The sequence below is a fragment of the Aegilops tauschii genome, chromosome 4 (genome assembly GCF_002575655.3).
Source record: "Aegilops tauschii subsp. strangulata cultivar AL8/78 chromosome 4, Aet v6.0, whole genome shotgun sequence".
In the NCBI taxonomy this organism is placed as follows: Eukaryota; Viridiplantae; Streptophyta; class Magnoliopsida; order Poales; family Poaceae; genus Aegilops; species Aegilops tauschii.
The window spans coordinates 470,755,602-470,768,816 of NC_053038.3; the positions used below are offsets into that span (position 1 = coordinate 470,755,602).

Consider the following 13,215-nt stretch of genomic DNA (forward strand, 5'->3'; position numbering starts at 1 on the left):
ATGTACAAGCCGGCTGCTGCCGTGCCATCCGCGGACAATGATGTGGATGAAGAACTGGATTCATTCGAGAACAGTCCATATGAAAAGAAGGAATTCGTGTACAAGGATGACATAGACTCATGTGGAGAGCCTGTCATTGACATGACGCAGCCTGATGAAGTGGTTCCCAACCATAAAACCGTACCTGAGGTACTATGTATATATATTTCTGTCTATAATTTTCTCCTTTAATTTATTTACGTGCTGAAATGTTCACATGATTTTGTTTGCCAAACAGAAAACCCCACCGAAGATGAATGGACACAAGGAAGCTTCACCTATTAGGCGTAATGATGAATGTGGCGCTACACCCGAAAACCCTTGGGTCGTTGGTACTTCTACTCAAGCACCTTCATCGGACATAGACATTTGTCCATCTTCTGTCAGCAAGTTCATGGCTAAGGCGAATGGAAAAAAGGGTGCAACAATCGATAAGGATGAGGAAGTTATGTCCGGTAAGCGCAAGAGGACCGTTCCTAAGAAATTTGAATCCCCCTACGCACTTGACAAGCCCAGCAGGCGTCCGAACCGTGGTCAGAAACCCTCCGGTACTTCTACTGCTACTAGAGGTATCGTAACTAACTTTCTTATTTTGTTATATGCTACGAATGCATATGATCACCATTGTTGACGTTCATATTATTTCATGCAGCTCTGTTTTCTAAAAATCATGAGCCGGAGGTTGTGGCAGATGAGTTGACGGCGGAAATAATTGATGCAGCTGTTTCATTTGTCGAGTTAGCTGCTAGCACCGAGAAAAATAAGGGGAAGAAAGTTTACTACAGTGAAGGGCGTGGCATATCTCTGACTTCCGAAAGGATTCGACCGGTACTAACTCATAGATGGCTGTCGGACGATGTAAGTACTACTTGCATGTCCTGTTATTAAAATTCTCAATAATCTATGTCTCAACTTTCAACATGTAATGCCCTGATATTCTATGAAGGTAATTGATGCTTATATGGGACATTTGGAGCTGCGCGTTGGTCATGATCGTTACCTCTGTCCATCGTGGAGGTCCAAATTCCTTGTAGATCGTGCTATTGCACGAGACGATCCATTGCCGTCGAGCTGCAACATGGATAGTGCTCTGTCCAAAGCTGGAGCAGTTAATAGAGTCACGAAAGAGTATACTGTGCGTGATAAGGTATGTTATGTTTGTAATTCTTCACTACAGGACATTTCATCAAGTATTTCGTTTGATCCACAATGGTTTTTTGCACTGTAGACGTATATCGCGTTGAATATCGACAATGCCCACTGGATGACCGTGGTCATGCACTTGATCAAGCAAGAATTCCAAGTTCTCGATTCGCTCTATCCTCTGGACCTGACAGAAAAGACTGTGAAAGCACTGGTAATATAACCAACATTCGTACCATTGGTCTTACATGTTGTTTATGATTATTCTTTAACACTATCCTCTTTATAGCGAATGGCTATAGCACACAATATGCACCTAGCAAATCTTATTACACCAGGGAAATATCCGGACGTAAGTAAGTGGCCTATCAAGGAGTATGACATGCCCCAGCAAGAGGATGGGTGAGTTAATAGGACATCATGCACATTCAAACAACAACACACATGTTCGTATTGCCCACCGCTAATGTTTGCATATGTACCAGGAACTCTTGTGGCCTTTTTGTCACAGAATGTCTAGAACATTGGGACGGGGACCGAATGACCCGCGATTTTCACAAGTATGTTGTTATTTACCTTTGTAGACTAGCTACTATGGTCATGTAGCAACTTCGGTTCATGTAACCTTTATGTCATTTTTTGCAGGCCACCGTTGACGCAAGGAGAAGACGTTTCGTCGCGGAGTTGATTATGTCACCTTCGAACATGATGGAGTGTGTGAAGAAAAAAATTCGCGAAATCGCAAGGAAAAGGCGCGCCTGAAGAATTCATGCGGCATGCAAGATTGAAGTTTTAGTGGTTTGGATTTAGTCCGGTCGAAGGTTTCGACGGCATGATTATCTTAGGGGTTCTATCATTTTTATGTAATAAACAGGGCTCGAATATTGTGACACATACATGTGTATGTGTCTGTCAGACAATTCGCTCGTATCAGACAATTCGGTCATACAATTCGCTCGGAGAAGACAATTTGGTCGTACCAATAAAGTTTTGGCTTCACTTATCAATTGTTCTTGCTTAATATTTTTCTCGTTCTTCAATTTTTATAATTGTATTTTTCACGGTTCACTTATCAAGTGTTCTTGCTTAATATTTTTCTCGTTCTCCAATTTTTTATAATAGTCTATTTTTCTCTTCAACTGCTCTTGTAAGTTTCATATTAAAATTTTCACAATCTTTACTTTTTTAAAAACTCTACCAAGCTTAGCCTTCTGCCTTAGCTATCTGCATGTCATCATCTTGCATAATCTGCTGGTAATTCCCCCTTATCACATGATTATGAAAAGTAGTCATGGTAGATAAGTAAATATATCGAGCCAAAATGTAATATTACACTGATCAAAATTAGTCATGTCAGCTCGTTGGCTCTATCGCGTGTTATCAGGCATCATGTTTTTCTATTTTGTTTTACAAACCCATCGTTTTTTTATCTTATGTATAATTAACTTTTTCTGTACTCACCATGATGCCAGGCACGGCCCATCTAACCACGTGAGGGGCCCCACAGGCGGGCTATCGTGCCGGCAATGCTACACCAGCCCATTTTGCCAGGTTCACATCGATCTTTCCCCTTTTCTCGTTTCCCTTTCCAAATCCCTAGCCCTCTCTCTCCATTTGCGCCTCCAAATCTCGACGGCGAAAGCATGACAGCGAGCTGGGCGTCGGGCGGCGGCGACTGCGGCGAGAAGAGCGGTGGCGACCGCAAGTTAGGTCGAACCCTGGGTCCTGCAAGCAGGTGGGGCGGATTCAGTGGCACAGGAGGCAGCGGCGGCGGATCGAGTGGAACAGGGGACGGGGGTTTCGTGGGCGGCGGCGGGCCGGGAGAACCCACGGCTAGGGTTTCTTCAGTGCTACACTTTGGTGGCAAAAAGGTAAGTTCTTTACCGTTGTTCTTTACATCCCAGCATTATCGCCCACAATTCATCACCTGTGGCCATGACAAGCTCCATCTATGTGGTCATCAGGAAACTCCTGGTGGCCGTGTCTGCATAGATGCAGACAATTTTGGCAGCGCACTCGGGGGATGTGTGTTTGAGGTTAGTCTACTGAGCATGATCTTCAAACTAGTACTGCTATTGCGGTCAAGCTGCAAAAAAGTTCAGTGTTTAACGCTTGCAGTGACAAGTTCAGTTATAAAATGACTTGAATTGCTCATGATTTATTTAGGATGATATCACTTCTGAGTATGTTGAATGGGTTTATGGGGAGTGGGATAGAAAAGCAAAGTCAGTCATTAAGTATCTTGCCATGAAGAACAAGAAACTGGAGACTAAGATTACAGAATATGAAGCTGAAATTAAAAGGAATGAGAAAGAAAAGAGGGCAATGGTTAAGATGCACAAGGAAATATTGCTCTATAGGGATAGGATTTTAGGATTTGGAGGTCTTCTATATCTTGGCCTGCTTGCCATTATGATTGTTGTCATAGTTAGCAAGTAGATTGTTCATAAAGTTACTGACATCATTGTAATTGACATGATGAAATGCTACTGAATTATTTGCTATTCAGTTTATGGGCAAAGTGTAACAGAGATTGCAGCATAAATAACATGGGGCCATCATGATTGGTAGACAATGCACTTTTGGCATGTTCTATATTTGGCAGACAATGCACTTTTGGCATGTTTGATATTTGGTATGTGATGCACATGGGCACATCACCTAGCAACACTACTGATTTATGCAGCAGCCCAGTTCATTGGCTTGTTGCAACATAGGAGCAACATCTAGCAGCTTCCTCCTCCTTTGATGCAACACTGAAGCAAAGCAACAATACATATTCAATATTCAGAAATTTAACTAAACTTGACACTTAGGGTGAGCAGTAGATATTCAGTTCTTCAGCCACAAAGAACCCGATCAAACCGTACCGATTGCATAACTTATATGCTTACATATAAAAGCATACCTAACCAACATCAAACCCAAAATAATGTTAACTTATATGCTGAAACATATAACAGCATACCTAACTTAAGATAACCAGCAGCTTCCTCCTCCTTCAGCAACTGTGCCCATCTTCACTTCTTCAGAAATTTGAGGCGGCGTGAGCGGCGCACCATACACGGAGAAGCCTTCTTCTTGACCGCCGTTCTGTTCGACAGTTGCGCCACCTGATCCTGAGCCACCTAATCCTGAGCCACCTCCTCTTCTTCCACCTTCACTATGTCAGGGAGAAGGGGAAGGAGCTCGACGTCGATGGGCATTGTCTTGCCACCCTCGACGGCGACCGGCGCTACCATCTGCACAGCGTCCTCCTCGCCCTCCTCATGGTCATCAGGGATGACCAGTACCTCCTCCACGTCGTCCTCCACGACGTCAGAGCCCAACGGCAGCACTGGCTTCAGCACGTGGCGGACCTGGTAGTCCGGGCTGACGGGTGCAGGGAGAGCGAGCTCGACGTCGACGCGCTCCGCCCTCGACGCGATGCGTGCTGAATCTGGCCGCAGCGTCATGGTGGTGGAGCGGTACATCCACCACCTTGAGCGCTGAACAGGGGAGTCGCTCAGCGTGGCCTCTCGCATTGCCCACACGAGGAGGACAGCCAGCGGGATGCCGCGGCCATAGGGGAAGGCGCGCTTCCTCTCGGCGTCGGTGAGGACTTTGACGAGGCCACGCGCGTGGTTGACCAACATCTCCGTGCTGGGGAACCAGCCGCACACCTCCGTCAACTGCGCGCGCCACCCCTCGTCATCGCCGGCGACTTCCATCATCGCTCTCTGCCAGCCGAGGCTTCTCTCCATGGAGGCGGCTGCAGCGGTCGCCGGCGAGGGTTTTCTCGATCTACTGTAGGTGGGGATAAGAGGGGAGTTCGAACCGGCGCCCGTGGGAGGTGGGTGAGTGTGTGGTGGGGAGGAGAGTGGTACAGTTACTTATTTAATGGCATTTAAGATGTGGGTAGGGGAAATGTACAATATTCTTTCTACCTCCCGCCCCGGTCATAACACAGTAAAGAATTTTTTTATTTTTGTTTAGAGGGAAACATCTTACTTTATGTAAACAAAGACTGGGATCTTGTCTGCTAATACACTAAGGATACAATCAGGGGGCGAAAGCCTCCAAACCAAAGAAACACAATCGCCTACAGCTACCTTAGCCAAAGTATGAGCCGGCCGATTAACACAGTAAATAATTGAAGAAAGTGTTCTACTCTTGTTCCTTCTCCACTTTTCTGCACATGATAAAAGACAAGCTAAGTTAATGAATGATACAAAATTTAATAATCCACAATGCATACAAACACTTACTTCTGATTTAGTTTGCATTTCTTGCTACGTCTAGTGTGTCCTACCAATTTGCAAGCGCCGCACCGGGTTTTCAACTCATCAAAAGAGAGTGGTCTACCATTTTTTGAGACAGGGCGGCTCTCATCTACCTTTGTTGCACCTTTGCTTGACACTTTCATAGGATCTTTAACCTCAATCATGTTGCCTTCACCATCGTCCACATATTCAACTGCACACTTACTGATGTCATTTGTTTGCTTCAACAAATTTTCCTGTAGCAGATCATACTCATGACTCTTAGCTATCACAGCCTTCAAACTCTCCTGTAACTGATCCCACAAAGCAGGGTGTTTGCATGCCGCATGCATAGCTTCAGACGCTAACACACTGACCTGGCTATATTTCATTCTTTCCCCGGCCCCAGTCCAACCAAATCCCAACAGATCGCTTGTGCGCCTCGCGGGCAGTCCCAACCTTGCTTCTTTCGTGAACCGAACAAGAACTAAACACTTTGGTTTTTCAGATATGTTCAAGTGCTTCAGTACATGGAATATGTGCTTGCAAGGTAAACCCTTTCGAATCATTCTTCTGCAGCTGCACCTTATAGTTTTTGCGGAATTTACTGGTGTATACTCCACCCAAAAAAGGCGCTTCCGGTTATTCTTCCAGGCCACGATGTACTGCTGTGATCCGCCTCCCAGCTTAATTTCTACAATCTCCATGCCGTCAATTTTTCTAAGATCATCTTGCAACATATAGAAGTTTGCTGGAGTGAAGACGTGAGAAGCAGCTATCTCAAGTTCCCTCGAGCTAGTAACTGGCACCGGTAAACTCTGTGAGGCCGTGCAGTCATCTCGCGCCTCGTTTTCACGGATACGCACAACGGCGTTCTCATAGTGCAAAATCATATCCACCAGGGTCATTTCACCGTCTGGGTGGAGGTGAAGGCATGAGTTCAGGCTTTCACTCCGCTGGTTGCTTTTCATGCCAAGCCAAAACCCCTCTGTTAGATAAGCCGCGGCCCACAGTCTTCTCTTCTTATACATCCGCCTCAACCATGTTACAGTTTTTCCGACTGCCATCTTTTGGAAAATGCGTGCCATCTCTCCTCAAACGTGGCCGTGGATGTGCTGTAGTACAGAAGAGTTTGGAACTCCTTCAAGGACTTGTGACTGAGGTGAATCTTCATATTTTTCTCTATGTGCCACATACATATACGGTGCCACACGTCTGGCAAGACTTCGCGAATTGCCTTGATCATCGCAGCGTCGACGTCTGTGATAACACTCTTAGGCATATTTTGACACATGGACCTCAAAAAAGTCTGCAGAAGCCACACGTATGTCTCCTCGGTCTCGTCCGAAACTATGGCACAACCAAAAACAGTGGTCTTCCGGTGATTGTTAAGACCAACAAAAGGTATGAATGGCATACCATAGCGGTTCATCTTGTACGTGCTGTCAAATACAAGCACGTCGCCAAAGTCCTCATAGTCATGACGAGACTAGGAGTCGCACCAGAACATCCTATTCAAATGTCCTTCCTTATCTAGCTTGTACTCGAAAAAGAAGCTAGGATCCCTCTGTTTCCTACTGGCCATGATGCCTATGGCTGTGGCAGCATCACCTTTTGAAAGCAGCTTCCTCTTCTCCTTGGCGCAAAGGTTGTATATTTCACGCCTGGTAAAACCAACACCGCCGTACCATACATGTTTGCTGATGAAGCAATCCATCATGTCGTGAATTCTAATCCCTGCAGCTCCCATGGACATTATCTCATGCTTCTGGTACTCTTTGATTTTTCTGTGGGACCAAAGAAAAGGTACCTCGTCCGGTCCTGCCAACATATGGCTATGCTTGTCCTCAAAACTTTCAACATACCAAACCCCACGCTTTTGGTCAAGCTTGACGGTCAGGTGCACTTCGCAAAAGCAGCGTGTCTCGGCTCTGAGCCTACGGCTGTGTCCTTCCTCGTTTAGCAACTTGTTGTCACGTTTCCCTTGTCTCGAACAAACAAACCGCCTATAACGCATATGACGTGACTCTGTTTTGCTATACCTGACCTTATTCTTTCTAATGCTGAAACCATTATCTCTAGCATAGCTGTTGTAGAAATCATACGCAGCATCGTGAGACGTAAAGGTCATTTCCATTATCTGCATGAACATATCCCTCTTATCATCTGCACTGGCAGTATCTTGGACATTCTTTGCCCCATCATCTTGTGTCACCTACACAATCAAACCATAGCCATGAAAGCAGTTTTCTATGGTTTAACATTACTTACTTCCATAGAACATTGATTACACACATACCTCACTCATGATGACCGACGACTCGGACTCCCCAGAATCAGGTGCATCTAATGATTCGTCGTTAAGGCCTGTCTCCACGTCGGATTCACCGTAATAGTCGTACGCATTATGACATTCGGAAATGAACTGAAAAATACAACACAAATACATAATTACTTATCATATAATATTCCAGAAGAAATTCAATTTGCATGCCAACAAAAAATTTCACTTACGTACCTGACTAATGTAATCTTCATTCGAGAGCTCCGAGTTGTTTTCCTGATCATCATCAAGCTCATCGATCTATAAATTTTCAACACAAAGATTTAATGTTGTCGGATGCCACAAAAAAATTACAACATGACAATGCCACTCACATTAAGATCGTCCCATTCGTTCCCATTCTCTGACCGATCTTCACGATCTGAATTTTCATCATCTGACCAATCTTCTATCCAGTCTTTTATCAGTTCTCCAAACTCCATGTCTACCATGATATCAGTTAACTCCTCGTCCGCCATTTCCTACAACCAATAATATGTATCATCACATGTGCAAACATTATCAATGATGAAATATACAACACATAGCACACGATCACGGATGTTATGTAAACAACCGCAACTGAGGCCGTTCAGATCTGCCAAACTTAGTAAGGAAGATGGCCACGGCACCCGTCGTGATCACTTTCAATCGCGAGGAACTGCACGATCTCAAAACCTAGCTAGATCTGTGATTACCTCTGCCGCCGGATACCTAAGTTAGCCGCCACATCAAATAACGATACTGGTGGTGCGCACAGGCGACGGCAACCGACGCTACGTGAACCCAGATCACGAGGAGAAGCACTACCGGAACAAGATCCACGATCGCATGCGCCGCCGGGTAGCTAGGTTACCCGCCCCGCTAGGTTAACCACTACCACTGGCGCGGCGGCAGTTCGTTCGATGTTGCCGCGAGCGAGACTAGAGGGGGGACGCGGGATGCGGTACCTGTGCGCGCTCGTTGGAGATTCACGACGTTGTCGCGCCTGCTGTCCGACGAGATCGCCGGTGACGAGATAGCCGCCGCTGGAGATCTACTACGTGACTTATGGAGCTGCGTCAATGCTCGCGAGATTGATGGAGCTGCTCGCGTGAATGATTGGATTCGGCAGGTCTTACATGGACGTGGGGTCGTGTGATGTTTTTTTCAAACCAGGGTACCGTACGTATACGGTGGGTACTGTACGTATACGGTCTGAGTTATACAGGGCTAGACAGAGCTTGGATCTGGGCTGCGGCGGGCCAGGAAAAAAACAAACTCGCAGGGACAAAAATACCCCTTCAAAATTAGGTTAGGGGAGCACCGGAGCAGGGTTCCATGAACATCCAGACAGTAGACTGAGTGCTCACCATTAACCGCACATTACTCCGATCGGTTGGCACCGGACAAAGCGGCCATCAGCAATTCAACATAAAACAGTGATGGAACCTGTTGCGATCTCGACTTTGTTGCTGCTTTTGGTTTCATTAATGAAATCGGAGGGAAACCTTTTTTATTCAAAGAAAAAAAACATAAACAGTGATGCCGTCCTGACAAATACGCGCACCAAACTTGCGTACTACATCAAATGAAGGCAACGGTGCCAAAAATAGTGAGCATAGTGGTAGGCTGGTGGCAGCAGTAATCATCCGGTCAACAGTACTCAGCGACGTTGCATGCATCCTACTACACGGTTCTTTTTTTTTTTTTTGAGTGGCACCACTACACGGTTCAGGTATGTTGGCGCGCCACGCCCATATATGTCTGGCCGAGGCCCGAGAGCAGAGCAGAGCACGTGATGTTGCCCACCGCGTGGCCATGCAACAACAGGAGGAACCTCCGTACGTAATTTGGGGGCGCCGGCCATCTCGTTCTATCGCTCTCGCCGTGCTGGCCCCTGGAGAATGCAACGGCCGCGTCCACCAAAGCCGCCACAGCCCACAAGATTTCCACGCAGCCCACCGTGATGTTCCCCCAGACTACGGGCGCCCACCACCAGCCTCGCCGGGAGCCGCCGGCTGCCGCACGGTTGCACCGTTGCACGAGCTGCCCGGATAGAAAACAAAGGTAAACAAGGACAAAGGCCGGCGAGCGACCCAACAAAAGCGACGGCCGGCGGTGGGGGGCAGCTGGGACGGGCCCACCTGTCACCCGGCGTGAGGTGGGCGGGCCTAGCCCTAGCGCGCGTCCACGGAGCCCAGAGGATCATGGTCCCAGCACTACAAAGTGTGGCTGTGGCTGAACCGGAGGCCGAACGGGACACCGGTTTCCTTCCATGATTTGTGTGTCCTCCATCTCCATGCACCATGCCTGTACGTCAGAGAGCATCTCCCTTTGAACAGGGGCAAGGCAATCAAGCGGTAGTGCGGGAATGTACGTTTGTTTCAGGTTTTCGGTGCATTGGAATTTACACTGCTCCCATTTCCGAAAGCGACCCTGCTATACGTACAACAGATGCCTGTCCAACACTGTACAATTAGAGACAATTATAGATAATTCAGTTTGTGGGTCATAGCATTTAGAAATGATATGCTCTCTAGTTGTATTGGTCGGATGAGAAAACAATCGTACGCAGAGCAATTTCGTTCCGAAAGAAATGAGAGATGTGTGTATCTGCATGTCTACCACTTTTATACGACGGCAGTATATACTGTATGCACCATCATCTTGGACCTCCATTTTTTTGGGTAACACATCAGTGGACCCCTGGATCTGGATGGGACAGTGCTGGAAGTGCAGGGGCAAGTGCAACTCAGCCTCCAATTTTTAGTGTTTTCTTGCCTGTTTATTTTTTACAACTAACAGAAAGGTCAGCTACTCAGGTTCGATCCACTGACGGGAGAAAGTTGGGAGCACACGTCCTTACGAGATGATATCCATCGTATTAGGTACATCGCCAAACTAGAAAACAGTTTCAACAAAAATCTTTGCCTGCCTTTCCGAGATCCGTTTGCTCAACTCTTCAAGTGCTGGGTACATACTGAAACTTTTACGATTCTGGATAATGCATCTTGTTCTACAGCTCTCCTTAAAAAAATCCACATGACAAAAGAGACTTTTTGCGACGGAAAACTGAAACCATTCCCCACCCTTATAGCAGTATCCAATGGGGTGGCAGTGGCAGCACTTGAATTAACAGCCATATTGAGACAACCCGCCCCGCGCTAAGCTTGGTTGGCAGTGGCAGATTAACTAGTAGAGAATTGACAGCCACTGCTAGTAGTTAACCGACCCTTAACTAGAGCCCTGGCTCTGATTGTCTGCCCGTGCTTTCCATGAAGCAGCACAGTAGAGACAGACTGGTGATGTGTCTTCACCGTTAACTACATGCGCCAAACCTGAGTATCCAATGAAGTGCTCACCCGGTCCACTGTATCCAGCGACCTTGCATGCTACACGGTTCACATAATATCTGGCCATGGCCGGGCCGGGCCTGAAAAAGCCCATGGCAGAAAACTGAGGCCCAGGCCCTCCCAGGCCCTACCATCGGGCCTACTTTTTAAGCCCAAGCCCGGCCCATCTGGTAAAAAGCCTTGAAAAGCCTTTAGGGCTTAGGGCTTAGGGCTGGGCCTCTTCCTTGAAATGCCAATATGCCAATCCCAAGCCCGTCCAGGCCCTGCTGGTGGGCTCAAAACTCAGGCCCAAGCCCGGCCCACGGGCAAGCCCATCGGGCCTAGGCCCTGGATTTTAGGGCCGGGCCTGGGTGGGCCGACAGGGCCGGGCCTGAGATGGCCAGGACTACCGGGAGCAGAGCACGTGATCTCGGTCCGCGCGTGGCCGTGCAGGTCTCCGGTACGCGATCTGGGGCCAAGGTCCCGGCAGGTGGCGGCTCTACCGCGCGCGCCGGCCATGGCATGCCGTCCGCGCTCTCGCCGTGCTCACTGACCCCTCGAGCATGCAACGGCCGCCCCGCACCAAGCCCACAAGATTTCCCCGTAGCCCACCGGGATACCGCCAGCCAGACCACGGGCGCCCACCACCACCACCAACCTCTCAACCTGCGTCGCCGGTCGCCGGGTGCCGCACGGTTGCACCGTTGCACGAACCCAGATATACTAATGGAAACAATGGAATGGAAAAACAAAGACAAAAGCCGGCGAGCGATCCAACAAAAAGCGCCTGCAGGCCGGCGGTGGGGGTGCGGGACAGCTGGGGAAGGGCCCACCCGTCAGCCGAGACACGTATGGAGCGATCCAGCAAATGTGCACATCACGTATGGAACATAGACACGCACGCTATGTGGATGTGCCCAACTACTGTTTGGACGTGGAGATTGAAGATATGCACCATTGGGACGTTCGAATTATTCGGTACTGCGTATCGAACCACCCCAGTCTCGTTCTAACAGAGACATGACCGATCACTTTTAGTCTTTTACAGAGCACAAGGTATCAATATATGTTCATATCCACCATCAGGAGAGGACCCCAGGATGTGGATGTCTCAGGTTCGATCCACTGATGAGAGCACACGCCTAAAAACAATGATATCCACTACTAGCAGTAGGTTTTTAGGTGAATCTCCTAATAGAAAACGCTATCAATACAAGAAATCTTTTTGGTCTCTCTGGCGAGATCCGTTTGCTCAACTTACTTTTCAACTGGTGGCTGAATGCCGAGACTTTGTACACTCTTTCACTCGGTCTGGATAATGCATTTTGTTCTACAACTCTCCTTACAAAACAAGAAGATAAGAGAAACTTTTGCAACGAAATACTAAACCATTCCCTCCCGTAAAGGTGGTACTGCTAAATAAACCATTGATGGCCTCTTTGAATCAGACTTTACTATCTGTCGCTTGGTTGCGCCAAAGGAAAACAATAAGGATTTCCATAAATGATTAACTGTTCATAATGACGCATAATTACCATAGAAACAAAGAAATGATTTAAGTTATTTAAACATTTCTTTTCTGAATCGCATGTAAAATAGTTCAGTTTTTTTTAACTAGTTTCAGTTGTGCAAATCAAACAAGCCCTAGACAAAATCCTAACAAATATATCCCTCTAAAGTTCTTACGAAATTCATTGAATTAACTAAAGACGTCCTTAATGAACCTTATGATGAGAATACATGCCAAAGATGTAGAAGGCCGGATCACATGAACATGGTTGTGACGCGTCTTTGTGTTCCAAATATATGCGTGAATTATGTCCTGAAGCATCCTGGCGTTTTGCGCATGACAAACTTCCTTTTACACGAAAAACGTTTAGGTAAAGCTCGTCAGAAACGACTAAGCAAAGCTTATCCACATTGTTTTGTGTGTGACTACGCACCAAACCTTGCAACCTTTTTCAAATCTTCTCGGGCACTTTTAACAACTAGTGTCACGGACGCCGCCTGCACTGCAAGTAGCAAACTAGCAACGGACCTTCCCCGCAAGCTTAGCTGCGACGTCTGATACTGTTTACAAAGACCGTTCTACCAAACTCGTTAATTTTCTGGTGAGTGATCGAGTTTCTTACCTTGTTCCTTATATTGGGAGGGA

At 47.1% G+C, this 13,215-nt stretch overlaps 1 protein-coding gene across 1 annotated transcript; it reads right to left on the reverse strand.

Moving 5' to 3' along the window:
- Positions 1–5,311: 5,311 nt before the first annotated feature.
- LOC141021554 (protein FAR1-RELATED SEQUENCE 11-like) lies at positions 5,312–8,223 on the reverse strand. Its single transcript, XM_073497378.1, has 4 exons — positions 8,082–8,223; positions 7,942–7,983; positions 7,723–7,848; positions 5,312–7,638 (listed from the first exon to the last, which is right to left on the reverse strand). Exons 1-4 carry the CDS (start codon positions 8,196–8,198, stop codon positions 6,913–6,915), a joined length of 1,011 nt encoding a protein of 336 aa, XP_073353479.1. The 5' UTR covers positions 8,199–8,223; the 3' UTR covers positions 5,312–6,912.
- Between the last annotated feature and the right edge of the window lie 4,992 nt (positions 8,224–13,215).

Coding starts and splice junctions, on each gene's coding strand:
- LOC141021554 (XM_073497378.1), bottom strand. CDS start 8,198: ATGGTAGACATGGAGTTTGGAGAACTGATAAAAGACTGGATAGAAGAT. Junction 7,984..8,081: donor ACGAATGGGACGATCTTAAT/GTGAGTGGCATT, acceptor GATGATGATCAG/GAAAACAACTCGGAGCTCTC. Junction 7,639..7,722: donor CGTCGGTCATCATGAGTGAG/GTATGTGTGTAA, acceptor TTGATTGTGTAG/GTGACACAAGATGATGGGGC.